The 26453-nt window shown below is 41.1% G+C and overlaps 1 protein-coding gene across 4 annotated transcripts; it reads right to left on the bottom strand.

Annotated features, from left to right (window-relative positions):
* Positions 1 to 76: 76 nt before the first annotated feature.
* Positions 77 to 25396, bottom strand: UBASH3A (ubiquitin associated and SH3 domain containing A). Of its 4 annotated transcripts, XR_007374365.1 has the most exons (16): positions 25046 to 25396; positions 21185 to 21238; positions 20441 to 20627; positions 19129 to 19327; positions 17445 to 17614; positions 16342 to 16550; positions 15329 to 15455; positions 13985 to 14093; positions 13107 to 13229; positions 12368 to 12460; positions 11064 to 11208; positions 9011 to 9117; positions 8460 to 8566; positions 7419 to 7592; positions 4760 to 5639; positions 77 to 911 (listed from the first exon to the last, which is right to left on the bottom strand). XR_007374365.1 is itself a non-coding variant. In XM_048932985.1 (15 exons), the coding sequence occupies exons 1-14, from the start codon at positions 25156 to 25158 to the stop codon at positions 7455 to 7457; spliced, it is 1881 nt and encodes a 626-aa protein (XP_048788942.1). In that variant the 5' UTR covers positions 25159 to 25396; the 3' UTR covers positions 77 to 911; positions 7419 to 7454. The 4 variants fall into 4 exon arrangements, 3 of the variants coding, with proteins under 3 accessions (XP_048788942.1, XP_048788928.1, XP_048788950.1); XM_048932985.1 differs by lacking the exon at positions 4760 to 5639; XM_048932971.1 differs by lacking the exon at positions 77 to 911 and having other exon boundaries at positions 4048 to 5639.
* Positions 25397 to 26453: the final 1057 nt, after the last annotated feature.

Genomic DNA, 26453 nt, shown 5'->3' with positions numbered 1-26453 from the left:
TTCCCCAATGCCTTACATGTGTTTTTTATTTTTTTGTCAGTTTCTTCTCACATAATTGTGACTTCAGTAAGCACTTTTAGAGGTGATTGCCTTTTCCTCTTTTGGCTTTCTTTGGTGAAGAGAAGTGCAGTGTTATTACAATAGTTTGATCAAAGCATACTTGGCTTAGTAATTTTTTATTTGTAATAAAAACTTACAAATCATTAGTTTACCAGCTGTTTACTCACTATATTTTACTGTAAATTTGAGAAACAGCAACATAATGTATTTCCCAGTTCAATTCCATTTAAAGGTACTCTTCAGTTCAAGAAGAGTTAATTCTTGAAGGATTTAGGAAATTACCTTTTCCCCTCCAGCACCCAGTGCTGTACCCTCTATTAGTACATTAGTGACCTCCAGTGGCAAAGCTGCGAAAAGTGCAAACTGTCTAGAATACAGCTAAAAACATCTGGAAGCCTCTATGGGTTAGAAAGGGCTCCTGAGAAGATGGTTTACTTCTTAGGGAAAACAATGCTTTTGTAGAAGAAGGCATTTCATTTCACTGTAACTTTCAGAAATACCGTAAGGATAATTTGTAAAGTCAGTAATTCCTTCATCCCTATTTTGGAGAGAAACACCTGACCAAAAGTTGGTGCACTGAGGTGTGCTAGTCCCTCTCATCCTTCTGCCTCTTCACTTTTCAGCAATGAAGAAAGAAAACAGTAGTCATGTTTGAGACCTGAATAATATGCTGAGTATAAGAATCAGAAAACACAGTCATATTTCACTTGCAGAGCTGTCTCTTCCCCAGAGATAGGATTCTTTCCACAGTGAAGAAGGAAGCTCACCAAGAGAGCTCATTGCAGCTAAAGAAGGCACCTGGAGTTCTCAAGTCCATCTCATACCAAGAAAGTCTGGAGCACACGTACTTCCTGAAAGTGCAAATATTTTAAATTCCTTCAGAGAGATGCCTATTTTACATTCACAGCTGGGGAAACAAAACAAAACAAAAAAAATGGTTTAATTGGAAGAGACCTTATGGACCATCTAGTTCCAAACTCCTGCCATGGGCGGGGACATCTTCCACCAGATCAGACTGCCAAGAACTCGTTCAACCTGACCTTGAGCAATGCCAATGATGGGACATCCACAGTTTTTCTGGGCAGCCTGTGCCTGCACCTGATAAGGAATTTCTTCCTTAAGTCTAATCTTAATTTACTCCCTTTTGTTTTTAAACCATTATCCCTTGTTCTATTACTACATGCCTTTGAAAAAGATTTCTTTCTCTTTTTCTTATGATCTCCCCTTCAATTATTAAAAGACTGCAACAATTTACCCACATATACACCACAAAAGGTGATGTCCTCTTGAAACAGTCCTCGGTAGCCTTCCCTATTCGGCCTGTAGGCTCAGCAAAGAGATTTCCTAAGAGACTTTAACAGGACATGTCTATAGAAAGGCAGTGCATACATTGCTGTGTTAACTCTTACACTCACCGAGAACACTAGAGTGCTTTGCAGGTAACAGCTAAAGGTCCATAAGTTGTAGTCACATTAGTATCAAGCTGTTCCTGAGCTAACTGATGCTATTATTAACTAGAGTGAAAAAATGTCTGCATTGTTCTGAGAGTGTTTGTCCATGTGTGGCACGGACACAAAGTTCTCTGTACAAATCACTACTAAGCCATATGGACAGGTGAAGAGTGAAACTACAGCAAAGAAGGTGGTATTTTGCCTTTTAGCCCTGCAAAAGAACAGATAACTAGAGAATCTGCAATTTTATTTGTAAGTACATTTGTTATTCTTGCATCCAGAATACATGGTATGGCTCCATTCATGAAGGAGAGCAATTGTTTATGATGCATTTGCCAACCTACAAAATCACAAATTCACTGGCAGATGCATTTACACAAATGACTCTTCAGAGGCTTTTAAAATAGCACAGTTACTTTCAAGTACTGTACAATTTCTGAGCCTCCCTCAAGCACAGTGATGCAGTAGGTGATATTAAATTGAACACCGCAGTGTAAATTAACAACTTTTGACACAAGTTCTGTGTGATCATAAAGCCCCATTTCTTAAATACATCTGGCTTGCTATTTTTTTTTCAAAAAGACTGATGCTTCAGAAAGCTTCTTTTGAGTAAGCTGGTACTTTTAATGAGTTGGTACTGCTAATAGGTTATACTTCGTGTTTTATATTGCATTGTATTATTTATTCAGTGTTCAAGCCCACAGGTAACAAGAGAAACCTAGCAGACACCTGAGAAGCAATGTTTTAGCAACTAAAAAAGTTAGGGTAAAATGAGCTCCAAAAGACAGAAATAAAGTCATTATATTTTAAATGTATTCTGTCAAAATTGTATTGGTGAATTTACATAAACAAAGCCGCAACATAAAATCCTGCAGTGGATTAGAAAATACTAGTATGTTACCAGCATCTCTATTTGCTTTTCCCCTCCAGCAAAATATGAGCACCAATGTGCTTCAGATTTAAGCTCTTGTTCTCCAGATATTTAATTACACAAGTAGTTCCATTAAGGAGGCACCTTCAGGTTAGTCGGGATGAATGTTTTTTATCATCATGCTCCTATTTTTATTTTTTGTGAGAGGTAGGAGATGCTGCATCCTGAGTTTCCTTACCAAGAGTAAAGGAAGCTCAGGAAGATGCCAGCTGGAGGTTTCTCACAGGTTTTCTCCATGGGAGTATGCAGAGGCCATGTCTACACAGGTATTCAGCACTGACTTTGTGCTATAAGACATTCCTAAGAACTACACCAGCTTTGGGGAAATGTTGGCACCGGGGTACCAGGCTTGTTTTCCAAACCCATCAGCCTCAGGACAGTAAAATTCTCATGAGCTCCTTCTGTTAGAAGTCCATAATATCTTTCCCCTCCAACTGAAAAGAGCATGGAGAAATAGCCACTAAGTTATTTATTTAACTTGAGAGTTTCTCATGGTAGTACAAAATGGTGTAGCATGGACCCATAAGTGATCCATAGGGCCCGACCTCTAAGATGAGCACCCGTGAACCTACCAGTTACCTTTGCTCCCAGGCCAGTATGGAGAGAGTGCTCCTATGTTGCCCCCTCACAAAAGAGACTGGGGCTTTCTGGTCTTTACCACAGCTTTTAAATGCTTTCTCAGTTTGTCGTCTGAACTGGCCCGTTGCTTAAATGGGGTCACAGATTTGAAGGTATGTGTTAAATAGCAAACCTATCAAATGAACGCAGACAACAATATTGATGGTTGATTCCCTTTTGGGAAGTACAGAAGCTTAAGTAAGAAGAGTGTGAATATCAAAAGCAGATTGGCAGGATCTGAAAGAGATCTGAAAACATCTATTTCAGCAGACATGGCCTTGCAGATAGATTAGTGGGTTTACTAGCCTATGCTGTTCCAATCTTAAAGGCCCCTCCTAAGCCAAACCATTCTGTGATTCTATGATTCTGTGGACTGCAGAAATGGAAGAGAACAGGTGAATGGACATTTGCTGCTGCCAGAAGATGCTGAAGCTACTTCTGGACATAGCAGACTACTGGGAATTTGCTTCCCAAGCAAAGTCCGGTGCTCAGGGAAAGAGTGAGGCTGCAAGACCCACTGGGAGTTTCCTCCACAAGACATGCAGGAAACAATAAGAACTGCAAATCCAAGACTAGTTATCAGCTCCTCAAGCTTCACACAGTAATTGCTTTGATGTTATGATTAAAAGCCAGAATATTGCTGAAGGATATAGACACTGAACACAGTCCTAACCAGATGTTAGAGTCAATTGGCCTCTACAGACCCTCTGTGAAAGGCATAAGATCTCCACAAAAAGCTGGACTGTAAAATTTGATGATTCACTAACTCCTTCATATGCACCAGAGAACAATATTCTGTTTGTTCAAAACTTTTATGTTGTTCCCAAATCCAAAGAGGCACGAACATTTTAATTTTTAATCATCCATTAAAAAAAAAAAGAAGATCAAGAGCAGATCCACCAAAAACTGCTTCATACAATCTTTCCAAAAATTATCCTTATGCTCCAGAGTATTTCAGTAATAAATCCTCCAAGACAGTCAAAAATCTACCTGACAGCTTTAATCAATGCCTGATGACTTAAAATGGTGCAAAGGGAACAGAAATAACTACTGTTCTGAGTAAACAGATTTTCACATTTGCTTTGAACAAATATCAGTGCTGGCAAAGGGCTTCAGAAAAATCAGGACAGACACCACAGATTTGCTCTTCTGTTTTTCAGAAGAACTGGACCCAAGTGACTCTTCAAGTTGTGTGCTTAAAATCGTGATTAAATGATGAATTTCTTTGTTACTGTCTTTTCAAAGAGTGACTAATCTAGTGTTGCTCATCCTTGTTAAAAAACAATAGGTGTCGCTTCTCTCCCCCCCATCCTTCAATCACACCATAAAGAGCCTATGTAGGCAGTAAGGCTGAGGTTTTCTTTTCCCACAAGGTGTCACCAGAGATTAACTTCACTGTACGTCTTTAACAAAATTTCATATTCAGTTTTTAAGACAAGCAAAGCATTCAGATCTTCTATGTGCTACTAGAATTATCTGTTAAAGTACACAACTTTGTAATGAAATAGATCCAACTAAAGAAAATTACAATTGGGTAATATTTAATTTTGAAGCTACATGAAAAAAAATCAAGAAACCGTAAAGGGATTTTCCATTTCTTTTGCTTACGACAAAAAATGAGATGAAATGAGATGAAATGAAATGAAATGAAATAAAATAAAATAAAATAAAATAAAATAAAATAAAATAAAAGCTTTACCTGTGTTCAGCAATTTATTTCATATGATGAACACATCCCATCAGGAATTCTGTCTCTCTTCTAAGCACCAGTTTTTACAGCTAAAAATCCTTGTAGATTCTTAGATTGTAGGTTGTAGAAGAAAGATATAATTGCAGCTCTGATCCTACAAAATGTTTTTTGGAGCTGAGTCTGTGCTCATATGGGGTTGTAGGAAAGCCCAAAAAGGGGAACTTGTGAGTAGAAGAGCTTATCCTTGCCCTTTGATTGAGCTTTGGTTACAATTGCCACTTCTGCTGCCTGTTCAGTTAATTTGGATGATTGAAATAAAATCTGTATAAGCTAAAACAAAACTTTGCAACAAAACTTTTCTCCTCTTCTGCTCAGCGGTGCAGTATGAGGTTTAGAAAACACCACAAGAAAAATATTCAAGTCCCCAAATCCTCTTTCCTACATGCTCTGAGGTTCAATTCGCTGCATTCACCAAATTCAAAATTACTGGAGTGTATATGTAGTGAAAAACAGTACACTGTCTTTTTCTGTGGTGCAAATGTCTTAATGACATTCCTACCAAGCATATTTGGTTTGCAGATGGGTTTCTTGGTGCTCTGTGGGCTCTCTGCATGATAGAACTGAGTAAATTTGTTGAATTCTTTCCCTATGCCCCCACCTGTAAGGAAAGCCCTGCCAAGCAGTGCTTACCAACTTAGTAACATGAACAGGAGTAGAGAGCAATAAACTGGCTGTAAGAAGCATTCTGCAGGTGGAGAGGCATGAAAAGCAAAGCATTACTATGTTGTGTGCAGTGGTAAAAGCACAAGGGAACTGTTCAAAGAAAAAGGAAGACACTGTACCTGCAGATCACCCTCCTAGTGGAGCCACACAGAAAATGGATCTGATGCTGCTGGATGAAGAGAGAGGAGGTGTTTTGTGTTTTATTGCTTTAAAGGAAGATACAGGTGCCATTTCAGCAGTGAGCTTTTTCCCTTGTCGCATGAACTGAGAGCAGCTCCATCGCTCCTGCCCATCCTTATCCTCACCTGGGCTTTTATTTAGCTCCAAGCAGTGCAGATGGAAGTGTCACCAAACACAAGACCTCTCCCCTTATGCCATGCACAAGCGTGTCATGCTGGAGGAGGGAGGCCCAGCTTGCCATTTGCCTGCATTTCTTCGCACACAGGGAGGAGGGATTGCAGATGGGCTGAGACACAGACTGCAAAGCTGTCTTTGAGCTCAAAAGGGAACTTGTCAGAGGTGAGGGACAATAGCAGTGTGAAATAGCAGCAAAGTACAGCTGCTCCCATGCATTAAGACAGGGCCATTTCTCCATCTGGAGGCTGCATTCCTAGAAAAAAGCTCAATTCAGAAGCCCACACAACGCCATCACACACACCCAGCCAGAGCCCCCGACACCACCCTCTTGCATTTGGGCTTCAGTCTGCAGTGGCAGCTCTGGCCTCACATATTCTCCAGTGGCACCTGTGCAATCACTTGGTGAAATCAGAATAAATCTCACCAAAAGCAACAACATTCACAGATAGGAAGATCCCATGGGAGGGCAATGAAGTGGGAGCTGGTACTTCAGCTGAAATGAAGCTGGAAGCACCATGGAATAACATGCCCAGGGCCAGGTCCTCATCCCATGCTACTCCTGACCCTTCAGTGTCCAAAGCGACTTAAAAGAACAGGAGCCCAAGCATCCCTGATGGATCTGGGAAACCAAAATGAATGATTTCAGGTGCAAGACTGAGACAGGAGATCTCCATGCCATTGTTAAGGGAGGTTGGTGGGTGCCTGTGTGGTGTGCTGGATGGGCTCCCCTTGCGTGCCCTCAGGCTATAGGCACAAGTGCAAAGCTCAACACTGCCCTTTAAGGGCACGTTCCTGTTTGTGCATAAAATGTTGGGACTACATTTTAATCAGACAAATAATCAAGCAAAGAGCTATGGAGACCAGTCAAACAACCCATCTGGCAGTGTGTCACAATTCATATGATTTGGCACAGAGCAGCACACAGCATGGCTGTTGTCCTGCCAGTGCCATCTCAGGAAGTGTTCAGCAGATAGAGTTGCTCAAATCAAGGTTTTGTCACCAGTACAAGTAACACAGGGCATCTTTGTTTGCCCCAGTAACACTACAGCAATCGGTTCAATCTTCTCTGAAGGAAAGCCTTTTTTTTTTTTTTTTGCAACACTGATCACTCTGGAAACAGTGGGAGAATTGCTGTGGTAGAAAATGAACCTATCTTGTAGCAGAGGTAAACATATTGTCTGTATGGTATTTCCCCTCCTCCTGTGCTCTTGCAGAACTGGAGGAGTCAACAGGAAACCAACTGGCCTTGGGTAGAGCTGATATCTCTGGGTAGGAGACTGCTTTTTTCAGTCTCTATTTCTCTGCCTGACTGAAAATACAGAAGTGCATGAAACAAGTAATTTTTACTGCATTGAACTGGTTATATTTTGGTCTTGGAAGATGTAATAATGTCTACTAGAGTGCCTTTAGCAGTAGAATTTGCTCTCTTGTATGCCTATGTTCTTTTTCCTCAATCACTGAGAAGAAAGCAAAGTTCAGGCACCAAACTGCTTTCTGTGCTTTGACTACTCAGAGAGGACAACTCTCATCCACTCTTAACTTTTCTAGATGTATTGCTGGACTGTGCTGTACCACAAGCTATCTTCACCTTGTTTTTGGCAGATGCAAGGACAAAGCTGGCCTTCTAACCTTCCATGATACTATTTCTCCAGTTAAATGCTGCATTTGCTCCATGAGTTAATGTCTTCACTGGAGGGTTAACCATCAGCCATTTCTTCTCCTCTTTGAGCTCTTCACAGAAACACATGCCCAGAGAAGGGATCTAGGAAGGAAGGATACAAGCAGCAGTTACCAGCAGGGTCATTGATTTGGTTTTGCAGCAGAACAGAAGAGCAGATTCTGAGACCATTCTGAAGATAGAGCCTGGAACATTTTGCCACTTTTGAGACAAACTGAAAACTGGCTGGATGCCTATGGTGAAACAGCTGAGCTTGTGCCATCACCTTGAGCTCACACTTGGATTTGAAAATCAAGATGTATTCACTCCTTATGCATCAACTGTAGGAAGTAAAATCACGTCTAAAGACTGAATTCTCCTCTTAGTAATACCGAGACAGATGATAAGGAAAACTGAAGTGAAAAAATCTGCCACTGGTGATAATACACAAGTAAAACAAGCAAAAAAACTCTTCAGCAAAGTCTCAAGGGCAAGCCTCACTTGTGAAGCTGGCAAGAAAAGCCTTCTCTGCTTTGCCCTGTATCTGAGCAATTAAGCTGTGAACTTGCAGTGACCTGAAAATGTACAATTTAAAGAGTCACTTACTGAATATAGCTGCAATTTATGCTCATAACACTATGAGGAGAAGGAAGGCTCTTAGTCCTGCTTCTGTAGTTAGGAGGCTCATGCCAGAGGGAGATGTTTCCACACACACCTCACATGTAGCTGCTACCTGATACTGATTATGCATGGGTGTTGAATGAAAATCTCCTAATATGTTATTTAACAGGACAAAATTCTTCTCTTGACCACTAGTTCTATGCTAAAACTACACAAGATAGATCTTTTTGTACTTAGCTAATGTCAGTGGTATTGACGTGTCGTTACAAATCTCACCACCTGGGAAAGCTCGATACCGAAAGTACAGAAACACATACAGAAAGCTGCCTACTGAATAAAAAGTCTTCTTACCTTTCGAACTACATTGGCAAAGTCGCTGCTGTCTCTGGCAGGGAGTCCTATCAGAGGTCGGGTGAAAGATGCCAAGGAAGAGCCATGCCCCACAATAAGGATGACACCTGAAACACCATAGTAAGAAAAGAAAGGTAGTTAGGGTGTTGTCTGACTTTGCAGACATCTTTGTTAATGTGGCAGAGTGTACTGCGCTGGTCAGAAAAAGTCTGACATGTTGCAGACATGGCAGCTAATGAGAAAAAGTATTTGCTCAGTGAACAGCTTTCCAGAAATGCAATTTTCTGATGCTGATCTTCATCCCAAGGCACAAGTAGAATGATCAAAATTACTCTTGTAATTTTTTACTGCCTTCTGTTTAAGTTTGATTTTTCTTTTCTGTTCTGTAAATTGTATTTATTTTTACTTACTACAGGCCAACAGCTACAAGCCTACCTTGAACTCTGTGCAAAACAAATAATCAATGATAAATGTGCCTCTGTTGACAAACACATGCCTATTCCTGATGCTGAAAGTATCTTGCAGAATATACAAAGATTTGAAACCTTTACCTTTGCTGGGGCAGGCAGTGACAATCTCTTTTATAACTGCAGAGCTTCTGCTCACATATTCCTCATAACTTTCTGATGGGACCAGAGAAGAGAGTGGGATGATTCCCCTGACAATATAATCAGAAATACGTTTTCATCTAGATGAATGAGCACACATGAGAGGAAGCGCTTGGTTAAAAGGATGTGGGTTTATCCACTGACCTGACTGACATACCGATACCTCAGCAATTCACATTAAAACTTAAGTCCACATCTTGTAGTTCATAAAACACCAGAAGCAGAGAAAACCATGCTTTAATAAAGCTCCTAGTTTACAGTGGAAGTTGTTTAAATTAAGACCCATCCCAAAGTTTCTCAGGAGCTTCCTTGACCTGTCTGTGTCCATACTTGGAAAAAGATGCAGAGTCTACCATGTCTTGGTGCACAGTGGCTGGTGGTGCCAAGGATAGGCAGCTGAGAAGGCCAAATTCCGAGTGATGAGAGCCCTACCAGCCTCCCCAGTGCTGGAGGACTAGCAAAATAGTCAGCAGGACAACAGTGATTTGCTGCCTCTCAACAATCTCCTTGCTTTTCTTGGTTGATGCTTATATTAGGTCTTCTTGGCAAGAGAATTCAGCCTCCTCAAACTCATTTCCTATTTTTCATATCATCCTTTGAATCTGAGAGCTAGAAAAATTCACAGCCATGGCTGGCAAGTGTGATTATATGATTAGGCACATGCTGTGACACAATCCAGAATGTTTATTTCTTTCTACAAAAAAACTGCCCTGCTGTTTTGCTAGCCTCCTTTTTCAGTGAATAGACAGAAGAGAGATTAGATTCATATATTGTAGTAAGATTTGATATCAAAGTGTACTTTTACCAGTGAGTCCTTGATACATTTCAGGTAAACTACAGCAGCACAAACTACAGAAGTAGAAAATAAGTGGTAAAACCATGTGGCAGGCCCATGCTAAATTGTTAATCATAGCTAATACTAATTCTGGCTAGGTTAAGTCTGCTGATGGAACAGTCTGGGACTTGACCCAGGTGAAAGCTGCTCCTTGAAGTGAGTGCATATGGTAAAACTACCTCTGCAACCAGAGGATTTTGAACCCTGTCCACGACAGCAAGAAAGTGGCATCGAATGTGCAGGGTTACAGCTTATCCTCTCTGCTTTTGCCTGGACCTGAGTGAGCTGTAAGGCTGCAGTTGGCACTGTTGCAAAGGTTTCCTCTCCAGTTCCCACTGCTCTATACCTGCACTCTGTCCTGTGTGGAAATTTGAGGAAAATGATCTCATATTGAAAAAACTGTTGAAAAAGTTTAGAATGACCTATGTCCCATGAATAGGAAAGATTTTATTCTTTCACAAAGTTTAAAATGAAGATGCTCACTTGGCTGTAAGAAATACATTATGAGCTGAGAAGTTCCTTTCCCTCTTTCTTACACAAGTGGGACACCTCAGACACGCTCACTTTTATTAGCTGAGCAATTTCCTGGAGCTGGCTGTGCACTGCACACACGGAGCAGCCCCAGAGAGCACAGTAAGCAGCTAGGTAAATTGGAGCTCATTCATTTCCTGCTCCTCTGTGGTTTGCAAGTACTCAGAAATAGCATCAGTCCCCTCTTTCAGCTCTGGAGGCCCCAAAAAAATCCTTGCTGCAACTCATAACAACGCTCTCCTCGACTGAATGTGGCTTGAACTGTTTTGCTGCCCCCCAACCCCACCCTCCAGATCACAAGGAAAGCTGGCTCGTGTTGGGGACACCTCTCTCAACCCAATGGATATGAAAGCAGCACCAGAGCAAGGCTAATGCAGTATGCAAGCTCCAGTGTGTGCCCATGTGCCCATTTCTAAAAAGGCCCATATTGTCTCCATGTTAGGGCAACAAAGCTGACTCTTGCCATGAGACAGAAGACTGCATATCTTTGGGAATAGACCACGCCGTCTTGAATTTGATTAGCATCATCCATTGTTTGCAATGTCCCTAAAGGTTTATGACATATAAAGAGGGAGGAGGTACCTCAGGAGAAGAAGAACTGGCTTCAACAGCTAGAGAGGAAGAAATTACCTGTAACTTGTATCTATGTTGTAAGAAGCCTCTGTCAGTTCTGTGAGAGTCATAAAGTTTGGAATTACTCTGCTTGCTTCCCACTTGGTCCATTCAAACAGTCCTGGTTCCACTCTGATTTTGACTTTTTGGTCTAATTTAAGCCCTGCAAAGACAAACTGTATTTCTTAAAAAGAAGAAGGTATACTCAAACTGTCACATTTGGGCAGTACATTCTGTTTTGTTTGCTGTAATATTTTCATTAACCAAATAAACTGCTTATTGTTGGAAAAAAAAAAAAAAAGGATTGTGTTTAAATGAAGGCAACATATTCTTGTCTGACTAATGTTAGGACACACAAAAAATGAGACATTTTTGTTATGTTATAGCTATATTGCTATTATTATTGTTGTTATTTCTGGAGTTCTCTTGTGATACTTTCAAAGTACAGAAGTGAGCAGAAGACCTCAGCAATGTTTCAATCTGAATAAACTTTATAAAGGAAATGTCTTTTTTTACCCATTCGTATATAACATTTTGTAGAGTGACCACTCTGTGGGGCAATAAATCATTCTACAGCAGAATTTTAATGTAATTGTTGTAAAAAGATACATTCTTTTGTTTATTATTCTCAAGAGAGGTTACAGGGTTGCACCATTTCCCATAAGAAATGCACATGTCCTACTGAAGATGTAAGGATGATGATGAACTGTGAGCCCTTCACAGATCTATTAGAGGGGAGAGGTGAGGAACAGTGAGGAGAAGAGGGAATGGAAGAGGAGGAAGGAAAGAGATTTGAAGCATGAAGGAACTAAAATCCTTTGGCTTGCAATAAATAACCACACAATTGTACACAGAATCATTGAAGTCTGAAAGACGGCGAAGATCATCTAGTCCCTGGGCAGCCTATTCCAGCACCTGACCACTGTTTCTGAGAAGAAATGGTACCTAATATCCAACCTGTACCTCCCCTGGCTCACTTGAGGTCACTATCACCATAACTTCTCTTACTATCAGGTGGTTGCAGAGAGCAACAAGGTCTGTCCTGCGCCTCCTGTTCTCCAGACTGAACAACCCCAGTTCCCTCAGCTGCTCCCCATCAGACCTGTGCTCCAGATCCCTCACAGCTCCACTGCCCTTCTCTGGACATGCCCCATGGCCTTGATGTCTTTCTTGTAGTGTGGAGCCCAAATCTGAACACAGAATTTGAGATGTGGCCACACCAGTACTAAATACAAAGGGATGATCACCTCCCTGCTCCTGCTGGCTACCCCCAGAAACTTGATGGCAGTTTGACAAAGACATTTTCATTTTTTATGCCTTACCTTGTAGTACATGTTGGGCTGTCTGTATGCAGCGTAGGGCAGGCGATGAGTACATGTAGCTGACTGTCACCTCCTGGTCCAGCAGAGCTTCCCCTGGTGGGAACAGCAACGTGAGGTGCTGTTTCACTCATCACTGTAAGTGAGAAACTACTGCAAAAGTGTTTCAGTAAAAAAAGCTAGGACCAAGCATTGGAAAGGTAATTACAGAAGACTGTCACAAAATCTGCCAACAGCAGCTAAGCATTTGCACCAGACTTGTATTGTCAACATCAGACGTGCATGCTCAGGGTGCAGAAATAACTTTGTTTGGTGAGTGAACTGAGTCAGACTAACCCATATCACCCAGCTAGCAGTTTTATCTGTGATAAGCTGACCACAGTCTGCTGACCACGAAGCTGTGTCCTCCAGCCAGCCCTCTCCCTCAGTGACAATTGAATGAGACATCACTCTCTTGCAGATGTGCAGCAGGGCACAGGTAGTGTTGCAGTTTCCTTCTTTTAACTATCTTGGCCAGGAACTGGCAGACTGGGTCTCTAGGATGAACAACCAGCCTCTCTCTCTATTTTACTGTTTAACAAGTAGTTAAGACAAGACAACAAGCAGTTGTCCATCCAGAATGGTTACCACAAACAATGCTGCTAGCAAGTTTCTCTACTACTAGGCCAGTGTGAGCTCTGCCAGATGCTGAAAGATCGCTTCCCAAACCCATATAGTTGCTGTAGGATATTATCCATCTTACCTATAAGTCTTGATTGGAAAACACCGCAGGAAGATAAAGGAGGATCATGCTCAAAATGCTTTACACTGTCTTTCCGTTTTGGTAGGGTGGAAGGAAAGTTGAGGTCTGCCCTGTAGTATTTTCCTAAAACAAGGTGGAACATTTTGCTGTGATGAGAGGGAGGCAGCAACAAAATACACCGTCTGCCTTTCGTTGTAATGGCTCCATTCATTTTGAATTCTCAGACCAGAATTATATTTCTGCTGGCAAATAAAAACAGGCTGGAGCCCTGTTAAAAAATCCCAGTGACTACCAATTACCTCAAAGAGATCACGTTTTAAGTTCATAATACTGACTTGGGAAATCACCTGTCGTAGCAAAATAACACCTCTTCTGCAAGCTCCAAAGGAGCAAAAGAAGGGAGTGGAGGAGAAAGAACACAGAAAGTGGAGGTGTCTGATAAGCCTCAACCAGGTCATCTGAATAACTAATAGTAGAGATTTTATGTTTTGTGCTTCTGTCAGCGACAACCGTACCAGAGCAATGTTTGTTCTGTGGTGTTTATCCAAAACAAACATAAAAGACAGTGGGACATAAGGTCCAGGTGGGACCAGGCTCCGAGCAACATGTTCTAGCTGTAGATGTCCCTGTTCATTGCATGGAAGTTGGACCAGATGGGCTTTAAAGGTCTTTTTCAATTCTAAGGATTCTATGATTCTATGACATGATGATGGTTAGGTGCAGGTCAAAGAAGTGTTGTGTCTGACTACGCATCATTATTCACTCTTCTGTGTCAGCATTTACATCTACAGGTAGAAGCCTGTATCCCTTATACTCTGATACTGGGGTAAAGAAGTTCTGGGTCAGGTTTGCTCAGAAACTCCCATTATCTTACTCACCATCTGCAGTTAAGCACTGTTGAAGCCAAGATTTCCCAAAGACCTGATCAACTCTTTCTCCATGGCGCATCACCAACAAACCTCTTCGCAGATTGGTGTTCTGAGAAAGCTATATAAAAATTACTTTCCATTACAATATAATATACAACCTGCATGGAAAGTCTAAATTGCTGGATGCTGTCTAACATAGCAAGGACCAGCAGGGCTGTCCCAAGAGATAGATAACAACCACAGAGGGGGAGAGTATTAAATTGATAAAATGGATTAGAATATTTAGGACAAAAATAAGCCTGACTAGCTCTCTGTTGAAAGCAAATGAAGAACATCTCTGATCCTCATGGGCTACAGGTTATATTTAAATTCAGTGTTTATTCTAGTGAAAGGTAGCACTGATAAATCTTTTAATTCCACTGTGGGAAGGAGTTACATTAGTATGTATTGTGTAGTTGGTACAAACAAAAAGGAAAAGCAGCTAGCTGATTTAAGTAATAATATTCTTTTCTAACATCAATCGCATCTTTTTTTCCAAATGAAAACAGAGATTTTACATTTTTCCAACAGTGTATGGCTAAGTGATTAGTGAGCCCAGGTCTCATCTGAGGCCTTGTTTTCCCATAGTCTGCACGAGGCTACAAACACGTTCTAAGTATGTAGGAGTTAGTTTACAATGAATACAGAGAGGAAAAGATAAGGAAGAATACCTCAAAAGCTTTAAAACTTTTTAAAAAACAATTCATCACAGCATTATTGTTGCAACATCAAGGTTAGTGATGTGTATCTTCAATAACAGAGAAGGGAATTCTTAAGAAGTGGTGTGAGATACATATTTATGTATATTTTTATATATATACATATATATATCTATTTTGCTAATACTCTGCATTTCTGCCGTAAGGCACCAATCAACTGCTATGAGATCAGAGTTTAAGGTTTTGTGGTCTAGACATTCTTCCTGGGAGAAGCTCATAGGCTGGGGAAATGCTTAGATTAAAGACGTGCACATCTACAAAAAGTGTTCTTCAGGGCAAGCAGTGGCTCCGCCATGGATCCAAGCAAGAGGGTTAAAGAGCACACATGAATTGGTGGAAAGACATATAGCTCCTGCAAAAGAGAGTTTTGTAAAAGATGGCAAGGCTAATACCACATTACATATACTACAAAATATTTATGGGATATGGTACTGTAAATGTATGTGCAGTGTATGCATACGCTACATATATTCATTATAACATGAAAAATGTTAAGGAGAACCAGGAAGACAGTATTAAATTTAATATATGCTTTTTCTTAATAGCACATCATGTACAACTACATGGTGAAGATAAGAAATAAAATCCCAACTACCTGAAGTGAAAGAACATCAGTTACACTCCTTGACATAACAGGATTATGGACTTCTCCATTCAGCTTAACATTAGGATCATTTGTGGATTGGGTGAAAAATTTTGAAGCTGGCACAAAAGCATATTCCCTGTAGAAAAAGCAAAAACAGTGCACACACATCATATGAGCACACACAAAAACAGAAGGGATTTTTAAGTCCAGGTTTTGTCCATAGGCATATGACAACCAAGATTCCATATTCTCTTCAATATATTTCACACACATGCAATCCATTTTATCACTTTGTTCAGGTCGTAATCTGCCCAGTAAAAATAAGAGTAAATTATATGAACTGATGACATGCATTGGATGTAACTATTCTGAATTCTGAGCTTCAAGTAGGAAATAATACCTGATTGTCACCACTCTGCCTCTAAGGGCTCAGCACAGATGAAATCTATACCTCTTGCTTAGAAAGATTAGATCTAATCTGGAAGAATCATTTGCTACACAGGAAGCCAATGAAATGCCTGCTGATAAAGGTTGAATTGACAAGGCAAGGATGAGCACAAGGTGTTGGAGTAATCTTTCCATGGTTTAATTCATTTAATTTCAAGTTGGTTTTGCTACCTCCTGAAATGAGACAAAAGAAGAAATGGAAGTGCTAAGGGCCAGGTTGGATGGGGCCCTGGGCAGCCTGATCTGATGGGTGGCAGCCCTGCCCATGGCAGAGGGTTGGGGCTGGGTGGCTTTAGGGTCCTTTCCAACCCAAATCATTCTGTGATTCTGTGCTTCACATTATTCAAGAGCACAGGCAGGCTATCCTTTGATCAGCTGGACTCCAGGCTTCCGTGTGCATGTGTCCTATCACTTCTTGTTACGAAATTTCATTTTCCCACCCAGATACCAAGGTACACTCTGCTCACCTCACCTCCAGCTTTCTCCCAGCAGCAAGGAGGAACAGCAGCTGCATAAAAACCCTGCGTCATGAAAGCCCAGAAACTCCAGCACCTGTGGAGTGGATCACAACCAACCTGTGCTTAACCCACGTGTCTGACTCGTTGGCTCTCTCTGTGTAGTTTTCAGGAAGAAAACCCCTGCACCCACTCTGGTGCGAGGTCCCGATGACCCAGCCTTCGCTGACTTCAGACTGCTGTGTTGGGTTGACGTAGATGAAGTCCCCAGCATTGATCATGAGCTCGTCAATATTCTGGGGCTTGTACTGGAAGAGAGCCCGCAGTGTCTGGTGGAAGGACAGAGCTGGGTCAGGCTAGGAGCTGGCTGCAGGGGCAGCAGCATGCAGGGGACATGTGCTAAACTTGTGGCAGCCACTGCCATCAGCACCATTTCCCAACTGCAGCTTGCTCTGACTCGCTACTTCAGCAGACAGATAACTGCGAATATGCACTGAGTGTAAAAATAGGCACTTGGTATTCGTAATATTAGGGCTTTTTTTCTTTTTTCCTGTAACTAGTGTGACATATTTGAAAGAAGGCACAGCAAAAGGATTGTCAGCTATTTCGGTGATTACTTGTAGCTCTCTCAAGTAAAATATGAGATTCAAAACCAAACAATATACTGGTCCGGATTAAAAAAACAGCTGTTATTCATCATTTCTGTAGTTTAAATTTGGAAATGAAAACAGGAAAAATATTGACTGTTTTAAACTAAGAATTTGGTAAACTGAAGTTGACCAGGGAGAACTGTGCTGTGCTCACTGAAGTTTAACCTGTGCCTTTTTCATCATTGTTGAACAATAAAAAAAAAAAAAAAAAACTTATTCTGTTGAATGGAATTTTACTGCAGAGCAGTGATTTGACAAGGAAATGTTCAAAGGTCATCATTTCCTGTCTCTTTTATTTTCTCATAGCTCATTGTAAGATGAGTTCTGCTGCTGCAGTTTGGGATTGGATCTTGCTGACATGCAGGTCAAGCAGGTAACCATAAACATATCTCCTATAGACTCAAGAATACAGTTTTTTCAGCCCAAAGAGATACTTGAAGCAGCCATACGTTCTGAACACTGCACTGTGCATGCACTGATTTTCCCCATAGAAAACAAAACAAAACATATAAGATGACTGCAGGAAATATTCCAACTACAGACCCAGAAATGTAATAAACCCAATGACAGTACCTGGTAATGCACAAAACGCATGTCCCTTGAGTAGAGAGCAGCTACCCAGTGGCAGGTCTCCTCTGGGTTAATGCATTTGGCGAGTTGCTCCAAAGTCTTCTGGTGGTGAGGACAGAACTTGTGAGCCAAGGTAAGGTGGAGCTGTTTTAGGCAGGGCTTCACGTGACAGTCTAGGAATAAAGCAACCAACTTATATCATGACTTACAAGGGAAGGCCGTTTAAAGTTCTTTGTGTTTTATCCTGCATGCTTTGCATGATTCACGAAATATCTTTGTAATTAGTAGAAGAGTAGACCATAGTTTTATTAAATAATTGTTTTACCAGATGTCATAGCTTTATTTATGCCAAAATAATTCAGAAATCTGGACTGAATTGGAGCCTTGGCTTAAGCTGAGAGGAAAAACAAACTGTTGGAATTCCTTTCCCAGCCTGATGTATAGAATTTGTCTTTCCCAGACCACGCTATCCAAGGGCAGCAGCGTTTCAGTCTGAGGTTTCCCAGTGTCATGGGAAATGTTTATATGGTGTTTGTTGCACCAGTGTCTGAAGTATGTGTCTGCTCCTAGGAAGTTATAGAGGTCTCCCTTCCTTAGTTCCGTAAGCTTGGTTTAAAATATACATCTTCATTTCCTTATTGTATTTATTACCCTGACAACTGTGAATGTAAAAAGCACTTCACCCATTGGTGGTGTGAGGTAAAAAATGCTTGTCCTCGCTATGATGAAGAATGCTGCGGGTGTGGGAGATCCCCAGCTGGCACACAACCACTGAAAGGAGATGGGTGACTCAGATTCAGGAGGAGACAGACTTATGTGAGCACAAGGGAAAACCCAGGCCCAATGGGCTGCATTTCTTTGCTTTTTCATTTCCGCCTTCCTCCTCAGTCTGGCCATGGAGAATTGAATATCCCCAAGGTGGAAAGGTCTGTCTTCCCAAGGCTACATGTGAGACAGAGAACTGGGTATAGTTAAGATTTGGTTTATTTCCTCCAAACATGTATTTTCTCTTTTGTTTCTGTCCTCACACAATCATGGCACTGGTCCCTGATGAAGAAAAGACAGAGTAGAGGTTGGGTACAGAGGTCTAGGGGTATTTAGGAGTAGATCTCTTTCTATCTTACATATCCTGATCCTGATGGGCTCTCAAGTTATACTGACAAACATTTCAGCTTGTGGACCAATATAACAAAAGTAAAGCAAAAAAAAAAAAACAAAAAAAAAAACCAGAAAACAACAAACCCAATAAAGTTGATCCCACAGAAATTACTCCGTAACAGCTCAAAATGGAATAACCTCTGGTCATTTCAAAACCCATTATGAGCAGCACAGTGTAAGTGCCCAGAAAACAAAGATATTGTTTTAAGGGATTGCTGCTTGAAAGATGTTGCCAGGCAAAACCTTCACCTGGATTTACTAAATAGAATAAATTTATGAAGACTTCTAGTATTTTTCTTTTTTCTTGTTCATAGAGTTCAACAAACACCTCCTAGACAAAAGCAGCATATCTTCAGAGTCTAAATCAAGCTCCTCTAGCCACATTGTTTTTGAATCTGTAGGAGGAAAATGTGCTTGCCAGCAGTAAAACATCTGCTACACTGCTGTGGAGACACGGGAGATAGTTTCATTATCATGTCTAAGCGTTTGCACAACAGCCCACTCATTTTCCCTCTCATGTTGATCCCACCTGCTAGGGCTGAAGCCTCTGAAGAGAAGGCCACAGCAAACTCTTTGAGGATATTTGCATGGCTGTCACCAACAAAGAAACCAAGGTAGCTGGTGGATGAGTGTAATGATAGGGAAATAGTTGGTGGAAATCTCTGTGCAAAGCTGTTGCAGATTCTCTTTAAGATGTCATACAGTAACTCCACTTTCTGGTCTTCACACTGAAAGAAAACAGAGGAAGGACATCCTTTACCCTCTAAGATCAACAGCCTGTTGTTGAGGCAGCCTGTCTTGTAAAGTTACACCAGAAAACAGGATGGGCATTACTTCCTTAGAAAGATAACGTGTCTATAAACATGCCTGAAATTCCTGGTATTAAATGTATTAATATTTGCCAGCTTGATCAGCAGTGTCTTGGTACTGTATGAGGAGATGAAGTCTTTTACCATTAAGTGAAGGAAGAAAAAGCAAGATATTTTACCACCTGAAGTAATCTGAAATGAGTTAGAGAGCATGACTTCTCTCTTCAATTCTAAGTAAGAATTTTTATTATTGTTATTCCACAGTTCTTTGCTCTGGTAAAAAATTTAAGAGCTGAGCAACGTACATAGGAAAGTTAATTCAGAATCTTTGTAATCTTTTGTCCCCTAGTTACAGCAAATTAAAGGATTGTACAAAGCCATGCTTCCACAAAAAGTGTCAATTAAACAATTTAAGAAGTAAATAGAAAAAGATGGAATTTGTGCCATCCAGCCAGAGTTACAGACATTAATGATGTTCCAGTTCCACACTGTTTGTTTTTTTTTCCTTAGCAGAGCTATTTGCTCCTTTCAGGTGCAGGAGATGCACGGTGTCAGGAAACAGAAGAGGTTGGGCTGGGAGGTAGGAGCAGGGCAGGGAGTCTTATATCCTATATGGGACGCACCCAGGTCATCTGTCACTGACAGCTGAGGAAAATAGAATAGCACTGGTGTACATTCATCCCTAGAAATATACTATCTGAAACAGAGCTGAGGTGTGTGAGGTGAGACTTACAATTCAGGCATCTTTTCCAGGGTCAGGCCTTTAAACTCGACACTTCTCAAGAACACAGCATTAGTTATTAATGTTTTTTGGTTTGCATAATTGTGACAAATGGCTGCAGGGCACCACACTATTCTATATTTTGCAACAAAATGCTTCTATTTTCATTATGCTCAGCATTTCACATCATAGTATGATTTACACAATTATTTTGTGCAGCTGCTCTATAGCAATGGTACCATAGCAATAGCCTCTTGGCATGGACTTGCCAGGTTGTCCAGTTCCACCAGTAGTTACTTTTTGTGCCTTACCGTGAAGAAGTCACAGAGTGTGATGTGAGGGAAAATCTCATGGGCTCTGTTCTTCCCGCATTGCCGCTTGCTCTCCTTCCAAAACTCTTGCAGGCAGTTAAACAAGTGGCCAGTGGGGCACAAATAAAGAGCATATTCCTGGGGGATGGGGTCATCCAAAGAGGGATCGTTACAGTGAGAGTGCAACCTGAAATCAAAACATGTCACACAGAGAAAGCATGTGAGCCACCTACTCTTCTTTCCTTTGCTTCCTTGGATGCGCACCAAACACAAGCACTGTGCTGAGGCAGGGAGCACGTTTACTGTGATACAGCTCTGAATGCCTGTCTGGCTATGCCCCATGCATGCACACAATTGCAGCTCAGATACTATAGCCCCACTGCAGTGAATAGCCCACAGTTAAGAAGGAGACTTAAAATTGAGGATAAATGTCTGCCCAGAGCAGCCAGTCCCCCAATCCTGTGAGACATTACTGTGGTAAAAGTAGTTTCTTCTGCCCAGGAGTCTATTCCCCAGCTCTTAATTTACCCCAGACCTTCTGCAAATAATCTTGCTTCCCAGAATCACTGTAAATACAATTATTTATTTCTGTGATGATTTAAAATGAAAAACAAACAAACGAAACTCACATGCAAAGTCTTTAGAAGCAGCTAACTTCAAATTGAGTAACAGAATCAGTATGTAAACAAGTGTTTTTAGTCAGTTTTAATTTGAAAGCACTCCTTAGAAATCACAGGTGCTTACCATTTTGCAGCATCTTCTATTGACTTTTGGCCAGTAGCAACCAAGGCTTTTTGCCTAGAAAAAAAACCACACAAACCAAATGAAAACCAAGTGGATTCATCAGAATAACAGAAAACATTAAAATTGTTTTCTTTGATTTTAATAAAATAAAGAAGAATGGACACGTGACAACCAATTCTATTTTTCAGCATAATACATACCTATAATAACCTAACCTATAATGACAAGGTTATTCCTGGCACATATTAATGTTCTAGAAGCTCTCCAGACAGTCGGATCTGTTGCATGTCTTTAATTCCTTGTAGACTGGTAATCTGCCCTTTCCACACAACATCCACAGAATGTGTTTTGAAGAAATTTGCTTAGCACCCCTACTGATTAAATGGGCTTCCTTTGGGTTGGTTTAGTTGTCCCTTCACACATTGTAAGAACAGGGTTTGCTCTGTTGATAATTAATGAGAAGCCCAGATTCAAGTGCCAGATTCAAGTCCACACATATAACCTAAGCAAAACATACTTGTTTGGAGTTTGAAACTCTGGACTGAGGATTTCCCATAGCCCAGAAAGAGCCAGACCTAAGCCACAGGTTAATTCCAAGATAACATACAATATCTCAATTTTCTCCCCCTTTTATTCAACTGACATTCTTTGGGATCAAATTTGGTTCATATTTCCTTTTCATAGAATCATAGAATCTCCTGAGTTGGAAGGGACATACAACAATCATGGAGTCCAACTCCTGGCTCCACAAAGGACCACCCAAAAATCAAGCCCTATGTCTGAGAGCATTGTGCAGATATTTCTTGAGCTTCAGCTTCTTGGGGCTGTGACCACTGCTCAGGGCAGCCCATTCCATGCCCACCAACTTCTGGTGAAGAACCTTATCCTAACCTCCAACCTGGCCTTCCCCTGTTTCAGTTCCCACAGGTTTTATTGCTGGTCACCAGAGAGAGGAGAATAGCTAGAGCTTTCAAAATGCCATTGACATTCTTTATGTGACAGAGTCTTTGTGAGTAAATGCTGAGTTTTTGGAGGGTGAAGGATTCCCTGTGTTTAAGTAGCACCTGCACCCATGAACCTCATTTCCAGCCCTGCAATCCACCTGTAACCTTCTCAGAAGTGACATGAAGGGGAATGAGAAACAGCAGAAACGGAAGAAAAACTGCCAAGTTACTCCACATCTGCTTATCCTTCCTTCTTTCTTGAGGTTATCTTTTCTGACCGCTGTGTGCTGAGGGCATCCATCTGTTTAACTTAATCCTCACATTTTTATCTCCCTCTATCCACATGGCATCTGTGCATGTACTAGAGTGCTATAAGTGCATTAAGGAGCAAGTCTTAATCTTGTTGTGGTTGCTTCTTCCCAGACTTTTCTTTCTAATGCAAAAATACATATTGGTTTGCTAAAAACAATGAAATATGCATATGTGCATGTGCAACCATATTTGGTTCTTAGTGGAGGATCAGCACAGCTGAAGACTAACTCAATCTTTTCACTCAAGCTCTACCTTCTACCTTTCTCCTCTCTAAAATTAGAATTGACGACTATGGTCAAATCAATCCCCAAACCATGAGCTAGTTGGTCAAAAATGACCCTGTTTCCTCTGTGGTCCTCCCTGTGACCTGCATCCTTTTTTTTTCTGACTCTCTGCTGATTCTCCCTTCTCTGTCACGTCAAACATGAACAACTTGTATTTTTGTTGTGCTCCCCATGCAGCTTTTCCTGTCATACCCTGCTGGAATGTAAATGCTTACTGCTGCTTGGCCAGAACTGCCAGCCTTTGTCACCTACTGCTACACTTCAATGTGAGTGTTTTATCATTTTATGCCATGCTGCTCCTCCCATTTGGTAACAAGCTCTTTGTAAACAGCCCCAAAGGCAAGCAGAGCTTGACAGCAGTTTTCCTTTACATTGACTCTGTGCAATCATAAAAGTAATAAGACCATTGGAGACCTGAGGCCATGGCCTGTCATGATGCTCAGCATCATCTCCTTGCTCCCCCATGCTCCTCTGTCTGTTTCCATCTTTCATCCCATCACATAGGTTGGTAGTAGAATACTTTCCAGCAGGGTTTCTCAGCCCCCAGTGTTAGCAAAATGTTAGGCTGTAATTAGACATCCTGTGCTTCCAAGGAGGTTGAAAGATAATGTATACGATAAATTCTATACATGCCTAATACTTTCAGACAAACAGTAGGAATAAATCATTTAAAATTTGAATTAAAAGTAATGTATTTATAGGGGAGAATAAGCTAGTTCTTCCCTAAAGCAGAAAACAGCTATCACATTTCTGTTCCACCGAAGCATGAGGTATTCATTATGCTCACTTGCTCAAGTATTTGTGTTTTGTTCTTTCTAAAAATGTTGCTTTTGCATGCTGGTCCTATATTATGAAAGATTTTATACTATTTCCAATGAGCCTTATTTTTTATAGGCCAGGATGTCACAGACAAGCAATTTTTCAGAACGTTCATCAATGTTTGAAGCCAGGACTTACAGAAACAACTAAGAAGTTTCATAAGCTACAGTCCAAATTTTCAATGTGTTAAAGTCTGTAAGGAAAAACAAACAAATAAATAAAGTGCTTTTGGATTTTTTTGCCATTTTATGTTGACTGCTTTGCACTTTGTCCACCATCTGTTGATTTTGACCTAGAAAGCACAAAGCCTCATCAATCATTGGGGAGAATATTTTGAAAGCAATTTGGAGAACATAAAATACAGAATAAAAATTAGACCTTAGTTTGGAGTGACCATACTAATATTATCTACTAGAGAAATGACAAGACAGATTTTAAGTTCCACAGCTAAAATTCCACTGGACATAACCAGGAATAATGAACCCACAGCTTCCCTGTAAACTGTGCGCATCACATCTAAAGATGCTTCACCAAGCACCTGGTGTTCCTGAAAAATGGAGCCTGATCAACTGGTTTAATTTTCAATCTAGAATCAAAATGGAGGTTACAGAGATACTGATGTCCTTTTTCAAACACTTATGTGAGTACTCCCCTGACATTCTAATGAAAGGACTTATTTTCTTCAGTCATAAGTCCATGGCACAACTGTCTGCCACCACAGAGTCCAGACTTTCCCTTCAGAAATTTGTTGATGCTCTGTAGAACCTCCAAACGTCTTTTTCTGACCAGAGCCATATCTGGGGAAGGATTTACCACCAAGTAACTGAGTTTTTATTAACAAGTTTTTATTAACAAGTTTTTATTAACTCAAGTAATGGAGTTTTTATTAACTCAATTGGAAGTGCTGCCACCAGTTCATCCTCCCTCAGATGGAGCTGCCAAGGACAGGGCCTGACATTTTCCAGGAAGGATGTGCTTTTGAAACAAGATTCATATTTAGGACAGAAAGAAAAAGGGACAGACTCACGTGGCATCTTGTTAATGAAAGCTTACCCTTTTAAAACAGTCTCCTGTGACAAAACCCAGCAAGCACTTTTTTTTTGCCAGGCCTGAAAAAATCTTTGTACAGATGCTACATCCACATTTACTTCCGTTGTAATAACAGTGGTAAGTAGAAAAAAATGAAAGGATTCATCCCAAGAGTGAACTATACATATCAACTTAACTCATTGTGAAGTCTCTCAAACTCCAGGTGCAGAAAAGCGTGTCTTCAAATATACAGAATAGTTTTAGAAATGGATACAGAACAAGTTTTTTTTAGCGATAAGATCAATACACAGTGCTCTACAAGGTATTCAAAGTGAGACAGACCTGCTCCTCCTATGGAGACATTACCCCCAAGAAGCATCTTGTTCTCTTGATGGAAAATGCACACTGTCTGCATTTAAGTAGATACAAGAAACACCTCTCACTGTACAAAAGTAGCTGAAAACATTACTCACGCAATGTGAGCTGGGAATCCTTTGGCCAGGAGAGACTCCAGGAGTGCAGAGGGGCTTTTGCTCCTGTGTTTGTTGGACACCTTTGCATACAGCTGCGTCTCAGCCACCGCCATCCTCTTCTCTCCCTCTAGCTGTGCTCGGTGCTGACAGAAATTAGGAGGGGGAGGAGGGAGGGAGCAAGAAAATGAGAGAGAAAGAAAGAGAAAGAGGCAGCTAGAATAAAAAAACCCTCAAACTTCTTGTGATCTTCTCTGACAAAAGCTGACATCCTGTTTTCATAACCTGCGCGTCTTTGAGTTTTTGTTTTAAAGCAGTTAAAAAAGCAAATCTACAGGCTGTTCCCATCTGCCCTAGTAGAACAAGACGCGTTGTCCAAGGGAAAATGTAAGAGTCAGGGTGGACTTGCTGAACAGTCTGAGACTAAATCTTCATTTTAAATTCTCTTCTGGAAGCCAAGAAATCCATCTGAGCTTCTATTGGAGAGGGAGGGGACCTCCTGCATCATATAAGAAGTTATTTTGTAGGCTGAACTCATTCCTCTTGGGCTCAACGTTCATATTCTCCAGTTTCAGCTGTACTTGGACCCCTTTATGGCCACAGCCATAGTCCACCAGCTGACCAACTGTTCAAAGACAAACCAGGCACCCCATCTAGACACAGTGCCCTGGGTCTGTGCTTGGAACAGTTCAGAGAGGCAGCTCATTGAGGCCTGTGCTTCCAGACAGTGCTGTTCTACTAATGGAGACTTCAAAAATTGGATCTGGCCCATCCGCAGGACATCCAGGGTGGTCAGAGCAGGCAAAATGGCAGAGGCAGCTTTCCCCAGCCTGGGCTATCTTTGCTGATGGTACCACTGTTATCCAGGAAGTATGGGAATGATAGGGTCTCTAGAGCTGCTGGTCTCAAGAAAAAAGCCATCGCTATCTCCTTCTTGGCTGAAGTTCCTCTTGGGGCAACTCAGCACTCTGGGCTGCCTCTCCCAGTCTTTATCTCTGAAGCCTGGTGAGGAGAGCATTCAAGCAACCCAAAAGGCACAACCTGGATGCGAGCAGTAAATAAGAAGGTGATGTTGTGCTCTGTCCTTTGTAAGTGCCAGCTTCCATCCTGCACAGTGAAGGGACTGATTGGTTTCCCTCACTGCAGGAAGATCCAGAGAAGTGTTTACATGGAAAGCCTTCTTTTCTTCCATGGTCTCTAAGGAGTCTTGTTTCACTTACACTACCACTAGCTTTTACTTTAGCTCTCTTTCTCCTTCTTCCCTCCACCCTCCCTTTGGCAACATCTCTCTATTTACTGAAAAACCGCAAGCCGAATTAGGACTACTTTTGAGTGTTTTACAAAGCTGAACATACATTTTCATTTTCTAAAACCAGACTACAAATAAGCTGATACAACACTCTCAGTACAG

Source organism: Lagopus muta, chromosome 1 (genome assembly GCF_023343835.1).
Source record: "Lagopus muta isolate bLagMut1 chromosome 1, bLagMut1 primary, whole genome shotgun sequence".
Taxonomy (NCBI): domain Eukaryota; kingdom Metazoa; phylum Chordata; class Aves; order Galliformes; family Phasianidae; genus Lagopus; species Lagopus muta.
This window is presented reverse-complemented; position numbering and strand designations above follow the sequence as displayed.

What these genes read in the sequence shown, in the direction of transcription:
- UBASH3A (XM_048932985.1), bottom strand. Translation starts at nt 25,158, where the DNA reads ATGGCGGTGGCTGAGACGCAGCTGTATGCAAAGGTGTCCAACAAACAC. An exon ending in CTGATGTTCTTTCACTTCAG is followed by an intron (nt 14,094 to 15,328) that starts GTAGTTGGGATT and finishes ATTTTTATATAG; the next exon opens with CTTTCTCAGAACACCAATCT. An exon ending in AACATAGATACAAGTTACAG is followed by an intron (nt 9,118 to 11,063) that starts GTAATTTCTTCC and finishes TTATATTGTCAG; the next exon opens with GGGAATCATCCCACTCTCTT.